The following is a 19374-nucleotide window of genomic DNA, read 5'->3' on the forward strand; positions in this document are numbered from 1 at the left end:
TGCACCGACCAGTTAAAAAAAAAACTGTGACCCTCCAACCTAAACCAATTTCTTTTCGTCCATGAACCTATCTACGGATCTCTTAAACGCCCCCAAACTAGGCGCATTTACTACTGATGCTGGCAGGGCATTCCAATCCCTCACCACCCTCTGGGTAAAGAACCTACCCCTGACATCGGTTCTATAACTACCCCCCCTCAATTTAAAGCCATGCCCCCTCGTGCTGGATTTCTCCATCAGAGGAAAAAGGCTATCACTATCCACCCTATCTAAACCTCTAATCATCTTATATGTTTCAATAAGATCCCCTCTTAGCCGCCGCCTTTCCAGCGAAAACAATCCCAAATCCCTCAGCCTCTCCTCATAGGATCTCCCCTCCATACCAGGCAACATCCTGGTAAACCTCCTCTGCACCCTCTCCAAAGCCTCCACATCCTTCCTGTAATGTGGGGACCAGAACTGCACACAGTACTCCAAGTGCGGCCGCACCAGAGTTGTGTACAGTTGCAACATAACGCTACGACTCCTAAATTCAATCCCCCTACCAATAAACGCCAAGACACCATATGCCTTCTTAACAACCTTATCTACTTGATTCCCAACTTTCAGGGATCTATGCACACATACACCTAGATCCCTCTGCTCCTCCACACTATTCAAAGTCCTCCCGTTAGCCCTATACTCAACACATCTGTTATTCCTACCAAAGTGAATTACCTCACACTTCTCCGCATTAAACTCCATCCGCCACCTCTCGGCCCAACTTTGCAACCTGTCTAAGTCTTCCTGCAAACTACGACACCCTTCCTCACTGTCTACCACACCACCGACTTTGGTGTCATCAGCAAATTTGCTAATCCACCCAACTATACCCTCATCCAGATCATTAATAAATATTACAAACAGCAGTGGCCCCAAAACAGATCCCTGAGGTACACCACTTGTAACCGCACTCCATGATGAATATTTACTATCAACCACCACCCTCTGTTTCCTATCCGCTAGCCAATTCCTGATCCAATTTCCTAGATCACCCCCAATCCCATACATCTGCATTTTCTGCAGAAGCCTACCATGGTGAACCTTATCAAACGCCTTACTAAAATCCATATATACCACGTCCACTGCCTTGCCCCCATCCACCTCCTTGGTCACTTTCTCAAAAAACTCAATAAGGTTAGTAAGGCACGACCTACCTGCCACAAAACCATGCTGACTATCACTTATCAATTCATTACTCTCCAAATAACTATAAATCCTATCCCTTATAATTTTTTCCAACATCTTGCCGACAACAGAAGTGAGACTCACCGGTCTATAATTCCCGGGGAAGTCTCTGTTCCCCTTCTTAAACAATGGGACAACATTCGCTAACCTCCAATCTTCTGGTACTATACCAGAGGCCAACGACGACCTGAAGATCAGAGCCAGAGGCTCTGCAATCACTTCTCTTGCCTCCCAGAGAATCCTTGGATAAATCCCATCCGGACCAGGGGATTTATCTATTTTCAGACCCTCCAGAATATCCTGCACATCCTCCTTATCAACTGTAATACTGTCTATTCTACTCCCTTGCAACCCAGTGTCCTCCTCAGCTATATTCATGTCCCCTTGCGTGAACACCGAAGAGAAATATTGGTTCAATGCTTCACCAATCTCCTCCGGTTCCACACATAACTTCCCTCTGCCATCTATAACTGGCCCTAAACTTGCCCTAACCAACCTTCTGTTCTTGACATACCTATAGAACGCCTTAGGATTCTCTTTAACCCTATCCGCCAAATCATTGAAACGTGGAAGCTGGTTTAAGTGTTACTTCCTGCCTTGGGACTGGCCAGATTATAATAATGTAGAAATCAAGTTCTTGTTGCCCGGTTTCACAGTTGAAGCCAAGGGTGGGGAATTGTGGTGGCAGGGGTGTTGGCGGAGAGAATGGTGTGGCAATCGAGGGGGGGATGCATGGGGCAGGAGGCAAATTCCAATTATAAATCGAGGAGACAACTTTAAGGCAATGTTTCACAAATATTAAATGTCATTGTTTTTAGTTTACAAGGAGACACAATAAGATTTTCAAATGTGTTCCCAAATATGTATAACCAGTTATACTTGAGGCTTGGCAAATTTGCTTGAGTGCTCTAGAGAACATATGGCTTAATAACTCCTCAACAATGAATTGAATTTTGTTGATATTTATTTGAGACATTTTTAACATCTCTCTTGTTTGTTTTATGTTCTTGAGAGTCTTGACTCTTGCCTTGATATCTACGTATGTTTGCTATTTATGCCCAGGGTAATGAAGAGAAAACCCGATTGTTTGCTTTAGCTGCAGGTTCTAACCCTTGCTGCCAATAGATCCTCATGTCTTTGAGAAATTAGACAGAAATTAACAGGCAAATCACGGTTCATGTGAACTATAAACTACGCGTGAAATAGTAGATGAAGAAGAGGCTATTTCACTGAATTAGTAGGCAGTCCGCTCTGCCTGTATGGTTCCAGTTTCAGCCACACTGGTTCTTCCAGGCTGAATCCCAGTGCCTTTCCTTGCTGAATCTCCATAGACAGCAGCTTCTGCGGAAACCAGGTTCAACCTGTGCAATCTTCTACTTGATGACGCACGTCTTTCCGGAAAGAAATAGCGGCAACAGTTCTAAACGTGCTTTCCGACTGCTCAAGATTCCAGCCCTCCGACTTGGCTTGCTGACCATCTCTCCTCTCCAGTTCTTCTGTTTTCTCTTCACATCTGGCTGCCACACGGCTTCCTTATTTTAACTTTTTTTCTTTTTGGTACTGCTTCAAGGTCCAAGATTGCCAGATCACATGGACCAATATTTCATATGATCCATAAATTACAATTGATTCCTTAACAATCTGTTAAAAATCCCTTTCAAACATTTTTATAACAATTACAGATTCCCCAAACACTTTAAAGTAATTCAAATTCTCCCCACTGTTATTGTGTCTGAGTCAAAGACCACCAAAAATAAAGCACAAAGTTTTCCAAATTTATGAACTTTGTTGAAAACCCAACAAAATTTGTCTTGGTTAGGCGGGTACATAAAACATGAAGGTGTAAAAGTAGCTGGTAGATGATGTGAGCACACTTTCAATTGGGAGTGCACAGACTGAAATATTGCTGAAGATAAATGAAGGGCATATACTTTGCCCATGCCTTAAGCGGGTATCAGCATCCTTGCTTTTCCATGAGCACACCAGGGGCTGGCCAGAGGAGCAGAAGTGGCTTCACTGCCAGGCAAAATCTACTAGGATCTGGACTCAGAGCCAGAAGAAGCGCAGCTAGCTTAATATTTTTTTGAAAGGCTTCCATATTGACCAGGAGGACCTGGAGTGTATATTGAGGCCCATGAACTATAATCTTTCCAGTCCTCTCCGCAATGGTGCAGGAATCTTCAGCCAACTTTTGATGCGGGTGAAAATGGCGATGCCAGTGGAAAGTCCTATGAGACTGTGGGAATGAGAATTTCGACAGCAAGATCTCATACTGAGATTTTCCCTGCCCCTCAACGGTGATACAATGCCAGGAACCTCATTTAAATAAATTTTAAATAAATTTAAATATATTTTAAGGGCTTCGCTGCCACATGTTCCCCCTCCACCTCCTCCACTCCCCCCACCTCCCCAGGAAGTAGGGAACTCCCCCTCGCTAGGTTTAGCAAAATGGAAAGCATCAAGGGGAACCTACAGGGAGCGCAAAGATAAGTGTATTGCCCAAGGGAGAGAGGGACATGTGACAGGGACAGGCCCTCAGGGAAGGCCCATTGGGGGCTTCCCCATACGATGCTTGTAAAGGGGGGGTGGTGTTTTCCCCGATGCTTCTGGAGGGTTCCCTGTGTCCATGGGGAGGTGGGGGGGAGTTTATTTCAAACATAGATTGGGGCCCCCTTTAAAGATGGTGCCTCCATCTCTGTGGAACCGGTGTTGCCAGTTCTATTATGGTTTCTGCCATCACTAGAGTGATGGCAGAAACCATGCCTCCAGATTCTCTGTGTAGAGAGTGCCAGGCACTCCATGCACAGAGAATCTGGAGAGAAAACTCAGCTGTGCAGCTGAAGAACTACAGACCAGTTTTCTCACAGAAACCAACACTCTGACAAATTATAGGAAGATTCCGCCTACATGTGAGCTTGACCCTATTACCAGCCCTTCCATGCAATCATTTACCTCCACTTAAAAGTTGACCGTGCTTGACATGAAATCTTTGGACCAACATGTCCCAATGTCAACCCTTCCACCATTCACTTAGTCATTATCTAACTTGCCAATCTGCTAACGCACCTGCAAACCCCATCCTCCCACCCCCAATAAGCACAGCATTGTGCTGAGGATCATTCTGTGACTACAGGATCAGGTGACAGATTTGGAATCCTGTGGCAAGTAACTCACCACCTGACTCCTCAAAGCCTGTCCACCATCTTCAAGGCACAAGTCAGGAGGACAGCAGTTGCATTTGGGAACACCACCACATGGAAGGTTCCTTACAAGCCACATAGCATCCTGACAAGGAACCATATCGCCGCCATCCCTTCGCTATCCCTGGGTCAAGAACCAGGAACTCCTTTCCTTAACAGCCCTTTAGCTGTACCTACATCACATGGATGTAGCGGTTCAAGAAGGTATCTCATTCCCACCTTCTGAAGGGTGGGTAGGGATGATCAACATATGCCGGCTTTGCCAGTGAAGTTCATATCCTGCAAAAGAATTTTAAAAATTCTGCTGCTGCAACTGTTTTCTTCATAACTCCAGCGATTTCCTAATGGAATTCCCTCATTTATGTTTTTGCTATCAGTTTTTTCTCTTCTCCACTTCAGTCTTGATAAGATTATCCATTAGTTAATACTTTGTTTTAGCCATTTCAAAGATGCTCAACAGTTTTAAGACAATAAGACATAGGAGCAGAATTAGGTCACTTGGCCCATCGGGTCTGCTCCGCCATTCAATCATGGAGGATATTTTTTTCATCCCCATTCTCCTGCCTTTTCCCCATAACCCCTAATCCCCTTATTAATCAAGAACCTATCTATCTCTGTCTTAAAGACACTCAATGACCTGGCCTCCACAGCCTTTTGCGGCAAAGAGTTCCACAGATCCACCACTCTCTGGCTGAAGAAATTCCTCCTCATCTCTGTTTTAAAGGATCACCCCTTTAGCCTGAGGTTGTGCCCTCTGGTTCTAGTTTTTCCTACGAGCTTAACATCTTCTCCATGTCCACTCTATCCAGGCCTCGCAGTATCCTGTAAGTTTCAATAAGATCCCCCCTCATCCTTCTAAACTCCAACGAGTACAGACCCAGAGTCCTCAATCGTTCCTCATACGACAAACTCTTCATTCCAGGGATCATTCTTGTGAACCTCCTCTGGACCCTTTCCAAGGTCAGCATGTCCTTCCTTAGCTACGGGGCCCAAAACTGCTCACAATACTCCAAATGGGGTCTGACCAGAGCCTTATCCAGCCTCAGAAGTACTTCCCTGCCCTTGTATTCTAGCCCTCTCAACATGAGTGCTAACATTGCATTTGCTTCCTAATTGCCGACTGAACCTGCACGTTAACCTTAAGAGAATCTTGAACAAGGACTCCCAAGTCCTTTTGTGTTTCTGATTTCCTAAGCATTTTCCCATTTAGAAAATAGTCTATGTCTCCATTCCTCCTTCCAAAGTGCATAGCCTCACATTTTTCCACATTGTATTCCATCTGCCACTTCTTTGCCCACTCATCTCACCTGTCCAAGTCCTTCTGCAGCCCCCCTGCTTCCTCAATACTACCTGTCCCTCTACATATCTTTGTATCATCTGCAAACTTAGCAACAGTGCCTTCAGTTCAATAAGATCCCCCCTAATCCTTCTAAACTCCAACTCTAACGAGTACAGACCCAGAATCCTCAACCGTTCCTCTTACGACAAGTTCTTCATTCCAGGGATCATTCTTGTGAACCTCCTCCGGATCCTTTCCAAGGCCAGCACAGCCTTCCTTAGATATGGGACCCAAAACTGCTCACAATATTCCAAATAGGGTCTGACCAAAGCCTTATACAGCCTCAGAAATACATCCCTTTTTGGCTGCTATCCTGTTCAAATCTGTTTATTTGCATACCTTTAAGTTTCACCTGAATTGCAATTTTCCAATTTCCTCCTTCTTTCTAGTTAGGCTGCCTCTTGATACATAGAAACATAGAAGATAGGAGCAGGAGGAGGCCATTTTGTCCTTCAAGCCTGTTCCGTCATTCATTACCATCATGGCTGATCATCCAACTCAATAGCCTAATCCTAATTTTTCCCTATAACCTTTAATCCCATTCGGCCCAAGTGCTATATCCAGCCTCCTCCTGAATACATTCAATGTTTTGGTATCAACTACTTCCTGTGGTAATGAATTCCACAGGCTCACCACTCTTTGGGTGAAGAAATGTCTCCTCACCTCCGTCCTAAATGGTCTACCCTGAATCCTCAGACTGTGACCCCTGGTTCTGGACTTCTCCATCATCGGGAATATCCTCCCTGAATCTACCCTGTCAGAGGGTAGTACACCAGAGCAGTACTTGGAGCTGTAAACAATTAAGTTCATAACTTGCCCACGGAGTCTATTTCTGGGCATTTGGGAGTTGTTACGGCCACTCCAGATCTGACTGTAAGGAATTTGTAAGGAGGAAGGTATTTACTCAATGCCTGTGCTTAACTATTCATGTGATGATTGCAAAGTAAATAGTCTGGTCGGCTTTCTTGAGTTTAAAACAAAAAGGAGTTATTTCTTATTGAGTGACAAATCCACCCAGGTAAAGATATTTTTAAAATATTTAAAAAGGTAAACCCGCATTTGACCTTTGCAGCATATGTACATATACACTCAAGCGTGCAGAATTACAAGATATACAGTCAGACATTGATTGCCTAGCCAATTTAAAGTTCAATGGTAAAAAAAAGGGGTTCACTGTTATGAGGCCTTTGCTGATATCCATATGAAAACCAATTCTTTCCCCACGGTGCTCTTGAAATTCCAGAAGTTAAATTGCAATTGTGAGAGACAATTTATTTTCAAAAATTAATTGTTTTTTTCCACAAGTTGATGATTTTTGCACTTAAAGTTCCTTTCAATGAAAATGAACTACCTCTGTGCTAGATTTTCAATCAGTAATGATGGAGGGTGAATTTTACATGCCCTTGGTTGGCGTATTTCTCACAGGGCGCATGTAAAATAGGGCGGGTGCTTAACTTCCCACCCATCCCTGAGCTCACCCTTGTGATACTGACACACACCATATTTAAATGAATAATCAAGGGTCAGAAATGCTCGTTATTAAACCAATTGACTCTGATGGTATGTTTCCCACACCATGAAATGTTTGGTGTGGGCAGCTGGGAAGGAGTGGGAAGCCTAATTTCTTTCATTGAAATACTTAAAGGACAGGGAGGAAAGTGGGGTCACACTTTGGGGGCTGCCCTTTGCTAATCGTGCAGTGATCCCCCACTTAGATAGAATGCCACTTCCTTCCTACCTACTCCCTCCTTTAAACCCACTCCCTTCCCCACTGCCTCTCTCTCCAACCTACCCAAAACTTCCTGGCACAAGACCCCAGGCTTACCCACTCCAGGGATCCATCGGCCCTGGTCTTCTTCTTCTGCCCTCCTGGCAACAGCCACTGATCCTTTCTTTTGTGCTGATAGAGTTGCTAGCCACAATTGCCCAGTAGCTCCAGAGGACAAGACTTCCTCCACAGTGAGGGACGGAGCTCCCACTCGGCCCTTGTTAATCCACTCTTCAGCACTTTATGGCTGCAGGGTGGAGTGTCAGGGCACACCAACATAAATCACAACAGGTCCCCCATGATGTGCACGTGGTGAGCAGAACCAACCGGAGGTGCACAGGTGAGTGAAGCTCCTAGGCACTGTCCCCTATGGGGTGTCAGAGGGAGTTCTATGGGAAGCAGGGGTCTGGTTTGGGTGGGGAGGGGTGGGGTTCCGTGCCCGTGGGGCAGGGGTTACATGTTTGTGGGTTGTTCCTTTTTTCTATATTTTTTTTACTTCAGGGCACCCATTAAAATGTGTGCCCCAATTTTTCAAGAGCTTAAGTTGCCAGCATGGTGTTATGGGACTGCTGCTTATATTTTTTTTCATAAAGTTTCACTAAGTATGACGGAAATGCCGACAGTGCAGCAGTCAGACTACAATCTTCCTCTCCCGCCCAAGTTATCACTATGGCAAAAAATGGCAAAATTCCGCCAGTTTTTCCAATCTACCTGATCTGTTCCTCTTAACATTATGAACACATTGATCAAATCACCCACTAATTTTCTAAATTCCAGAAAGTACAACACCAGTTTGTTTCATTGTTCCTCACAGCTTAACCCTTGCAGTCAAACTAGCATTCTGTCCCCCTCCCTCGAAGGCCAATACGTTTTTCCTAAGGTGTGGTATAACCAGGTCATTGTCAGCTGAATGACTTCTACCTCCTTATATTCTAGTTCTGCTCACCTGCTTACTTGTATTGCCTCTCCAAGTGAACATTAATTTTCTCTTTCAGAATCCTATTCTCCAATAGATTCCTACCACTGATGTGAGACTCACTGGTCTGTAATTCCTTGGTTTATCTCTACCACAATTCTTGAAAAGTGGAACCACATTAGCTGTCCTCCAATCCTCTGTGGCCAGAGAGAAATTAGAAATTTTGGCCAGAGGCCCTATAATTTCTTCTCTTGCTTCCCATAGCAGCCTGGGTTACAACTCATCCAATCCTGGGGATTTGTCCACTTTTAAGCCTGCCAAAACCTCCAATACCTCCTCACTCTCTACGTCAAACTGTTCAAGAAACTCACAAACCATCTCCCCAAGTTCTGTACCCACATCCTCATTCTCCTGAGTGAAGACAGGTGTGAAGCTACCAATATCCTCCAGCTCCACGCAGAGATTGTTCACCTGGTTACTAATGGGCCCTGATCTTTCCCTGGTTATCCTCTTACGCTTAATATGCTTATAGAATATCTCAGTATTCTCCTTAATCCTGCCCATCAGTGCTTTCTCATACCCCTTCTTTGCACTCCTAATTGCTTTCTTAAGTTCTCCCACTGCTTTGCTGTAGATTTTCCAAACAGAAGCTGTTCCCAGCATACTTTAGCTAGATCCTGCCTTATTCTAATAAAATCTGCCTTCCCCCAATCCAAAACCATTTTTTGTAGGCCATCTTTTTCCTTTTAAGACAGAGATGAAGAGGAATTTCTTCTCTCAGATGGTAGTGAACCTGTGGAATTCTTTACTGCATCGATCTGTAGGGGCGGGGTTGTTAAATGCATTCAAGGCTGAGATAGACAGATTTTTAATCAGAAAGGGAATCAATGGTTATGAAGATAAGGTGGGAAAGTGGAGTTCTGGATTATATCAGATCAGTGATGATCTCATTGAATGGCAGAGCAGACTCAAAGTATGATGTCTGTAGTGCATTCAAAAGTAATTATTTTCTGTTTTATTTTAAAGCTCAAAGGAGGAAAAAACTCAAATGAAAGAACAGGATCCCAAGAAGACTAAACAAGATAAAGAAAATGTTGAGAATGTTAAAACCAAGAAATACAAGTGCAAAGCAGCTCAAGAAAAAAAACATATTCTGCAGAGAATGTGAGTATGAACATTCTTTTCTAACTGTCTCTTATTTTTTTATTTGTTCATAGGGTCTGGCTGTCACTCACCCAGCCAGCATTCAATGCCCATCCCTAATTGCCCTTGAGAAGGTGGTGATGAACTGCCTTCTCGAACTGCTGCAGTCCATGTGATATAGACACACATACACTCACACTTCCAAGTCTTACGCCCTGTCACACTCAGCATTGTGGGCATGGTTTGATTATGGACAAGTTGCCAGCATGCGACCCTCGTTTACAGTCACTGTGAGGGAACCAGGTTGTGAGTGACTTATACCACATGTATTTGCAATCTGATGAGGCCCATGGTTGTGCTGGTGAGAGTTTCAACCAGATGAATGTGACTGAGCCCAACTGATTGATGTTTATTCTCTCCCTTGTGAGGAATCGGCAGTCCCATAAGTAATTATGAAAACAGTGTACAAGGTTTTATAAGTGAAAGCAGATCACCAAGGACTGGTTGATGGCAACTGTGATGTCGAGAATTTATTTGGCACAAGGGTCTGTCTAGTGATGATCCCTTCCTGCACAGAGTCAGCCCTGGCTACATGGTCATGTCTCCCAGCTGCTGTGTCATCAACAGCTTCATCATCCTCATCTATTTCAGAATCTTCCAAATGGCCATGGGCATATTCCTCCTTATCTTCCTCCTCTCCAAAAGGTTGGAGTTCTGCCCATGGCCTCATTGTCATTGATTTGTATGCCCCTCCATTGTACAATGTTGTGCAGCATGCAGCACACCACTACTATTCTTGGTACCCTTGCTGGAATATATTGCAGAGCTTCACCTAGGCACCTGAAGTACATCTTTAATGAGCGGCAATGAGCGGCACAGGCTTGGAGGGCCAAAGGGCCTGTTTCCTATGCTGTACTGTTCTTTGTTCTTTGTTCTTAAAATGGCAATTGCCTGCTCAGTGGCACACCTGATGCTGACATGGCTGCTGTTGTAGTTGCTGTTTGCGGGCTCCTAAAGGGGATCATTATCATTCTTAAGGGATAGCCCTTGACCCCTAGAAGCCAACCACAGACCTGCATTAGTGGCTGAAATAAATGAGGGAGTTGTGAACTCCTTAATAGGAAGAAGTCCTGGCAGCTGCAAGTGTGAAAGTGTGGTCACATTGATTGAGTGGAAGGATTTCTGGTTGACAAAAATGTCCGCATGTTAGGTTGGGGCATTTATGGCAGCATGGGTGTAATCAATAACCCTGCATCTGAATGATGTCTGCCAATTAGAAAAAAAGTGACACCAAATCTATAGGAAAATTAATACCCGCTACACAAGCAAACAGGGCATTGGTCACAGCCTTCAAGTAGCTGTATGCAGCTGACCCAGATATACTAGACATGACTCCGGTTGAGCCCTGGAAAGGACCTGAAGTATACAATTTGAGAGCAATGGTTACCTTCACAACTACTAGCAGGGCTTGGGGTCGATGGTTTATGGCTTGGGTTGCTAATGAAGCATGCGACCTAAGTCTGTCAGTACCTTATGGCTTAGCTTCAGTCGCCTTCAGCACTCGTTCTCCGTCATTTTGAGGTTGGATGTCATAGGTATGTACACCCTTCCTGCTGTGTCATATTAGTTGTCCTGCTGCCTGTCCCCCACTTCCTCCTTCCTGGTGTATGCAGCTGCCTCTTCCTCCTAACCTTCAGCCCTCCCTCTGGTCTCTGGCTGCTCATGGTGACTGGCTTCTATGTTCTTTACATGTGAGGGTGTATGCCCATCTTCTATGTACCTTGACACAAAGTGCTATATGCCCTTCTCCAGCACAAAGTTCTTCCTGGTACTTGTGTACATGAGTCAGTAGGGGAAAAATGAATTGACCTACAAAACCAGGAACTCCACCCTTCTACTGCCTTGGTTAAGAGAAGATAGTTGGAATTAAGTTTGTACCACTTCTGGGCTGTGAAGTTCCACACCCTACCTCTCCAAAGTGGTTCCTTGGCTATCCAAAGAAATACACCAAGTTCAGATTTGCTTTTGCCAGATCTACTTTGCAAAATTCAGGTTCCACACTCCTAGGCTACTAAAATTTGACGAGAGTGGAGGCAGCTGATGAAATAACTAGCCAGCTGGCTCCATAAGATGTGCATGCATGAAACGTACCTTGCCCCCATCACCTGTGAAAATTGGAAGTGCTGTGGTCGGGGGCAGGACTTAGGATTTTTGCCAATTCTGCTATTTCGCTATGACAGAGTGGTTCTCCGTCATGGTGCAAATCTGGAGCGATGTTATCAGATGTCTGTGAGGAGCAGCATGTAAATGAGAAATAGGAGTGTGTCAAGGGATGATCCTTGGAGAACGCCAAAGGTCTTTGAACTCTTTCACACACCTAAATTTAAATCATTGTGGGATACAGAAACAGGGAGCCCTGTGGGTTCAGGTACACAAATCTTTGAAGGTGAGAGGACAATTTGATATAGCTATTAAAATGCTTGAATTTATGAAAGAGTACAATGAAATAAGTACAAATGCAAGGAAATAATACTATTTTATTCTAAGGGCCCGATTTTACCATTTTGATTCCAAAAGATGAATCTGGGAGTGTTTCCAATCCGACTATTAGTCCCATTCTCAGGCGCCCCGATATGCACTTTGTCTGAAAAAAAAGCAGCGATTCTGAATTGTACTGCAGAAGCCTGTGGGTGGGGCTTATCGCACCCGAAACACTGCTGCTCTGATCAGCGCCTCCAACTGCGCATGCGCAGTAAACAAAAGAGAAAAACTCTCTCCTGCCACATCGCTCCCAGGCCTGATAATGCCGCCCTCTGGCCCCCACAGACATTGCCCCACCCCCACAACATAATTATCCTCCTTATCCCCCCACCCCCCCGCTACCCAGACCGATCGCGGCCCCCTGCACCCCTTCCCCCCCGATCGATCGCATGCAGAGTGGCAGCGGACCCCCCCTGCCCCCCCACCAGAGAGCCATCTGACCCACCTCCCTCCTCCCCCCCCCAACCAGAGAGCGATCTGAAGCGTGGTCCCAGTCGGGGCCATTTTAGGTGCTTGGTAAAGGCGGAACGGGTGCAGAGACGGTCGTGGATCATCCTACTCGCCTCGCATTCGACCTTACCAAGTTTTTGCGCCCCAAAGCGGACGCAACTTGATGGTAAAATCGGGCCCTAAGTCATAGGTTAGGTCTCAGATGGAACATTGTGTCAAATTCTTAGCACCACACTTTAGAAAAGGTGCCAAAATCTCGGAGAGCTTGCTGAGGAGATTTGGCTGGTGTCACCTTGGGCAGTGTCCCAAGAAGGGTGGTTGAAATACTCAGCTGTTGTGGCTGCGAAGTCATTATAGGGATATAAAATTGACTGCCTGACAGAAAACAGAGAGCAGTAGTTAATGGATGTTTTCTGGTCTGGAGGAATGTTAGTAGTGGAGTTCCCCAGGGATCAATGTTGGGACTCTTGCTTTTCTTATAAATATTAATGACCTAGATCTTAGTTTACATGCACAATTTCAAAATTTGCAGATGATATGAAACTTGGAATCATTGTGAACTGTGAGGAGGATAGTGAGAACTTCAAAAGGGCATGGACAAGTTGGTGGACTGGGCAGAAAGGTGGCAGATGAAGTTCATTGTGAAGAAATGTGAAGTAATTCATTTGGGTAGGAAGAATCTGAAGAGACAATACGAACTAAATGGGATGCAAGAGCAAAGGGACCTGGCCGTATCTGTGCATAAGCAATTGAAAGTGGCAGGACATGTTTAGAGAGCAGTTAATAAAGCATAGAGTATCCTAAATTTTATTAATAGGACCATTGAATACAAGAACAATGAGGTTATGCTGAATTTGCTTAAGCCACTAGTTCAGCCTTAGTTGGAATATTGTGTCCAGGTCTGAGTGTCACACTTCAGGAAAGATGTGAAGGCATTAGAGTGAAAATTGGGGCACTCGGGCACGTTTTCCTGAGGAAGGTGGACCGAGCACAGACATTTCCTGGCTTGAACTACCCGGATCGATGGTAAAAACCTGGCCCAAATGGATTTTAGGGATCTGGGGATAGTGCAGAAGAGTAAAGTTGAGATAGAAGATCAGCCATGATCTTATTGAAAGGCAGAGCAGGCTTGAAAGTCTGTATGGCCTACGGCTACTTCTATTTCTTATGTTCCAAAGTCTACTATAAATGTGGGCATAGGAATTTATAACAGGAAAAATTGACAGAAGTATGATAAAAATGCGATTACAGGAAATTAAGTTGTATATACAAAAGTGCATACAAATGTAAGATTTTAATAAGATATATACCATAGATTAATAACATTTTTGTTTAATTAGCATCATTGTTAAAGTATATCCTGTATACAGCTATGATTTCATACATATTTGCATAAATATTCCATTTAATTTATCTAAATACTTATCTGAACAGTTTGTTGTGGCATAAAATGAAATCCTAACAGTGTATAAGTTAACTTATCCTTTTTTAGCTGGTTAGTTGCTTATATTTTGCAGAGTTTCAGACGGATCAGAAGAGTTAAGCGAGAGTTCTACAGAGAGTGAGGAAGAACCCCAAGATATGAGCAGGCAGCAGGAATCCAACACTGATTTACCTTCTGAGTACTGGCAGATTCAGAAGGTGGTAAAGTACCTGAAGGTAAGGATATAAAAATAGCTTTATCAGATGGGAGTATTTGCTTGTATATAATGTTAGAAAAAGATAAGCACTCCCCCTCAGAACTGAGCTAGCCTTTTTCCAGTGATGTAAACCATAGTTTTGACAAGAACAGGTTTGTTTAGGGATGGGCGAATGTTGGATATCGGGGCAATTGGAGTTTCTGAGCAGAAGCCTGGGAATCCAGTTTTCCCTGCATGCCTATGTGTCTCTTTTTTTAAAACAGGATCCCCGCCAGGAAGTCAGCATGATTAAGATGCTTGGCTTCTTGTTGAGTGGGAGGACTCCAATGCAGGCCACAACCACCGGTGAGGCACCTACATAGTTTTACTATGCCCCTGAATATGCACTGTGGTGGTGGGGTAGGTGGAAATTTGTGAGAAAATGCAAGTTTTTAAAAAGTAAATCATGTAGCTCCTGAAGTTGTATCCTTTCTTATAGTACAGCTTCCAGGATTATGATCGTTACATTTTGCTAATAAAAGTATTGGAGCATGATGTTTTGCAAAATGTTAAATCAACATGAAGTACAAAGCCCAATACTTCTGTGCCAAATGAAATTCTATCTATGTTGAACTCAAATTTGGAATTATTTGTAAAAAAATAAAACTTCAGTTCCATTTCCATCACTATTAAAATATGCACTAGTGTAAGAAATGTATTTGTTTACTGGTATTTGAATTACAGGATATATTCGTAATAGTTTTGAACAAGAGGTTTAGTAACGGAAGGAAGTGTAATTTTTAAGAGTTTGAGCATGAGGCATCTGTTTCATTATTAGGTTAGCAGAAGCTCAACAATGGCTTTGTGTTGTAGAAATATGAACATATTTATGTAACTGCCTATGCTCTGATACATATGCTGAACACCTGCACCAAAAATCATTTTAATATAAAACATTTGGTTGGAGTTTGAGATTCCATGGTGTTTGAATGGGGTCAAAATCTGGTTAACCACAAGGCATTCATTTTACAAGCAGAATACCAATTGCTTAATTAGGCAATAACACTTGTAATTGGCAGCATAATTAATAGTTTTCAAATAAGTTTAAAGATGATGGATATGCTTTGTACAGTTAGACCTGTTTAATGAAGAAGCAATCAAAGAATGAGCATGTTGTACTTACTAAAAAATGGTCACTGAAACCATATCTGCAATATTTTAAAACATTGAATTTGCGGCACTGATGCAGTCCACAGATGTTTAAGACCTTCTGGAAAGATCACAAGGCTTGGCCTCTAGTTAGTTTTAGATTTCAGTAGGGAATAATTATGATTCTTATCGAATTGAAAGCGATGACGATGACTTTGTTTTAAAAAATGCAGTTTTCTTAACTTGAGATAGAGGAATTGATTTTAACCCTGAGTGGGTTTCAGCATGTGGAGATGCCGGCGTTGGACTGTGGTAAACACAGTAAGAAGTCTAACAACACCAGGTTAAAGTCCAACAGGTATACTTGGTAGCAAAAGCCACTAGCTTTCGGAACAGGCTGTCCCTTCGTCAGGTGGGTGGGAGTTCTGATCACAAACAGGGCACAAAGACACAAACTCAATTTACATGAATAATGATTGGAATGTGAGTCTTTACAGCTAATCAAGTCTTAAAGGTACAGACAATGTGAGTGGAGTGCTCCCTCCACTCACATTGTCTGTACCGTTAAGACTTGATTAGCTGTAAAGACTCACATTCCAATCATTATTCATGTAAATTGAGTTTGTGTCTTTGTGCCCTGTTTGTGATCAGAACTACCACCCACCTGGCGAAGGGACAGCCTGTTCCGAAAGCTAGTGGCTTTTGCTACCAAGTATACCTGTTGGACTTTAACCTGGTGTTGTTAGACTTCTTACTGGGTTTCAGCCGCCATGGGTTATTTTAATTGCAAGACTTTATTTAAATGCCACCAATTTACTTCACATCTGAATGGCAAAAGAGGCTGCAGAGCAGCGACCAGTAGGTGAAGATTGGGTAAACCTTCTGCCTGCATCGGTTAAGTAGTAATGAAGAGGTTTGGAGAGACTCTGCAGATGATGTAAGGGAAAAGAGTTGAATATACAAAAATGCCAAGCAGGTAAAGGCTGTCAGGCCTGCCCCATATTCCAGCCTTGAGGTTCATGACAAGATAGCTCTTCTTTTATTCCATGAACCCCACCCCACCGCCCAAAAAAAATTTTGATTCCCTTGGCAGCATGTCATTTCTGGATTTTCAAAAACCAGGGCCAGTAGAGGAGAAAAATATCTGGAAAATTATTTTTTGACTCATTGTTGTCAATCCCTCAAAATGAGGATGATGTCTCCCAGGCTTCATGATTTGTGTCTCATCAGGTAACTCAGTAGGTTGAAAAGTCATTGGTCAGCAGGATTAAAGAAAATCCCAAGGCTTTTTATGCATATATAAAGAGAAAGAGGGTAGCCAGGGAGAGGGTTGGCCCACTCAAGGACAAGGGAGGGAATCTATGCATGGAGCCAGAGGAAATGGGCGAGATATTAAATGAGTACTTTGCGTCAGTATTCACCAAAGAGAAGGACTTGGTGGATGATGAGTCTGGGGAATGATGTGCAGATAGTTTGGGTCATGTTGAGATCAATAAGGAGGAGGAATTGGGGATTTTGAAAAACATGAAGGGAAAGAAGTCCCAGGACCTAATGGGATATACCCCAGAATACTGAGAAAGGCAAGGGAGGAAATTGTTGGGGCCTTGAGAGAAATCTTTGGCTACAGGGGAGGTCCCAAAGGATAGGAGAATAGCTAATGTTGTTCCTTTGTTTAAGAAGGGGTAGCAAGGATAATTACAGGCCAGTGACCCTAACGTCAGTGGTAGGGAAATTATTGGAGAGGATCCTTCGAGACAGGATTTAGTCCCACTTCGAAATAACTGGATGTATTAATGAGAGGCAACATGGTTTTGTGAAGGAGAGATCGTGTCTCGCTAACTTGATAGTGTTTTCCGTTGAAGTGACAAAGATGATTGATGAGAGTAGGGCAGTGGATGTTGTCTACATGGACTTCAGTAAGGCTTTAGACAAGGTCCCTCATGGCAGATTGGTACAGAAGGTGAAGTCGCACGGGATCAAAGGTGAACTGGCAAGATGGATACAGAACTGGCTCGGTTATAGAAGTGGAGATGCCGGCGTTGGACTGGGGTAAGCCCAGTAAGAAGTCTCACAACACCAGGTTAAAGTCCAACAGGTTTATTTGGCAGCACTAGCTTTCGGAGCCCCATGCCCCTTCTTCAGGTGAGTGAGGACTCGTGTCCACAAACAGGGCATATAAAGACACAAACTCAATTTACAAGATTATGGGTGGAATGCGAGAGTTTACAGGTAATCAAGTCTTAAAGGTACAGACAATGTGAGTGGAGAGAGGGTTAAGCACAGATTAAAGAGATGTATATTGTCTCCAGCCAGGACAGTTAGTGAGATTTTGCAAGCCCAGGCAAGTCGTGGGGGTTACAGATAGTGTGACATGAACCCAAGATCCCGGTTGAGGCCATCCTCATGTGTGTGGAACTTGGCTATCAGTCTCTGCTTAGCGATTCTGCGTTGTCATGTGTCGTGAAGGCCGTCTTGGAGAACGCTTACCCGAAGATCAGAGGCTGAATGCCCGTGACTGCTGAAGTGTTCCCCGGTTGGAAGGGAACACTCCTGCCTGGTGATTGTTGAACGGTGTTCATTCATTCGTTGTCGTAGCGTCTGCATGGTCTCACCAATGTACCATGCCTCGGGACATCCTTTCCTGCAGCGTATCAGGTTGACAACGTTGGCCGAGTTGCAAGAGTATGTACCGTGTACCTGGTGGATGGTGTTCTCACGTGAGATGATGGCATCCATGTCGATGATCCGGCACATCTTGCCGAGGTTGCTGTGGCAGGGTTGTGTGATGTCGTGCTCACTGTTCTCCTGAAGGCTGGGTAGTTTGCTGCAGACAATGGTCTGTTTGAGGTTGTGCGGTTGTTTGAAGGCAAGAAGTGGGGGTGTGGGGATGGCCTTGGCAAGACATTCGTCTTCATCGATGGCATGTTGAAGGCTCCAGAGAAGATGTCGTAGTTTCTCTGCTCCGGGGAAGTACTGGACGACGAAGGGTACTCTGTCCGCCGTGTCCCGTGTTTGTCTTCTGAGGAGGTCGGTGCGGTTTTTCACTGTGGCACATCAGAACTGCCGATCGATGAGTCGAATGCCATATCCTGCTCTTATGAGGGCATTTTTCAGCGTCTGTAGGTGTCTGTTTTGATCCTCCTCATCTGAGCAGATCCTGTGTATACGGAGGGCTTGTCTGTAGGGAATGGCTTCTTTAACGTGTTTAGGGTGGAAGCTGGAGAAGTGGAGCATCATGAGGTTATCCGTGGGCTTGCGGTAAAGTGAAGTGCTGAGGTGACCGTCCTTGATGGAGATGCGTGTGTCCAAGAATGCAACCGATTCCGGAGAGTAGTCCATGGTGAGTCTGATGGTGGAATCTAACTTGTTAATGTTATCATATAGTTGTTTCAATGATTGTTCGCCATGTGTCCAAAAGAAGAAAATGTCATCGATGTATCTAGTGTATAGCATCGGTTGAAGGTCCTGTGCGGTGAAGAGGTCTTGTTCGACCCTGTGCATAAAGATGTTGGCATATTGAGGTGCGAATTTGGTCCCCATGGTTGTTCCGTGTGTCTGGATGAAGAACTGGTTGTTGAAGGTGAAGACGTTGTGGTCCACGATGAAGCGGATGAGTTGTAGAATTGCATCTGGAGATTGGCAGTTGTCGGCGTTGAGTTCTGAGGCAGTTGCAGCATTGCCGTCGTCGTGGGGGGTGCTGGTGTAGAGTGCCGAGCCATCCATTGTGACGAGGAATGCTCCTGGTTCAACTGCTCCATGTATGCCGAGTTTCTGTAGGAAGTCCTTAGTGTCACGACAGAAACTGGGGGTTCTTTGTACAATGGGTTTCAGGATGCCCTCGACGTAGCCGGAGAGGTTCTTGCACAGGGTCCCCTTGCCCGATACGATGGGATGGCCTTGTGTATCTTCGGGAGGCAGTAGAGATCTCCAAAACGGGGAGTACGTGGGATGAGAGCAAGGACGGTGCTCTGAAGGTCCTGATCAAAGGTCTTGATCAGTCTGTTGAGTTCTTTGGTCGGATC

The 19374-nt window shown here is 44.3% G+C and overlaps 1 protein-coding gene across 1 annotated transcript in view; it reads left to right on the forward strand.

Annotated features, from left to right (window-relative positions):
* The window catches only part of odad2 (outer dynein arm docking complex subunit 2), a 247559-nt gene that overhangs the window by 78464 nt on the left and 149721 nt on the right, over window positions 1-19374 (forward strand). The window contains exons 11-12 of the mRNA XM_078200227.1: window positions 9477-9614; window positions 14102-14243. Coding sequence (XP_078056353.1) covers window positions 9477-9614; window positions 14102-14243 — 280 coding nt within the window. The remainder of the gene's footprint in view (window positions 1-9476; window positions 9615-14101; window positions 14244-19374) is intronic.

The sequence above is a fragment of the Mustelus asterias genome, chromosome 2, assembly GCF_964213995.1.
Source record: "Mustelus asterias chromosome 2, sMusAst1.hap1.1, whole genome shotgun sequence".
Classification (NCBI taxonomy): Eukaryota; Metazoa; Chordata; class Chondrichthyes; order Carcharhiniformes; family Triakidae; genus Mustelus; species Mustelus asterias.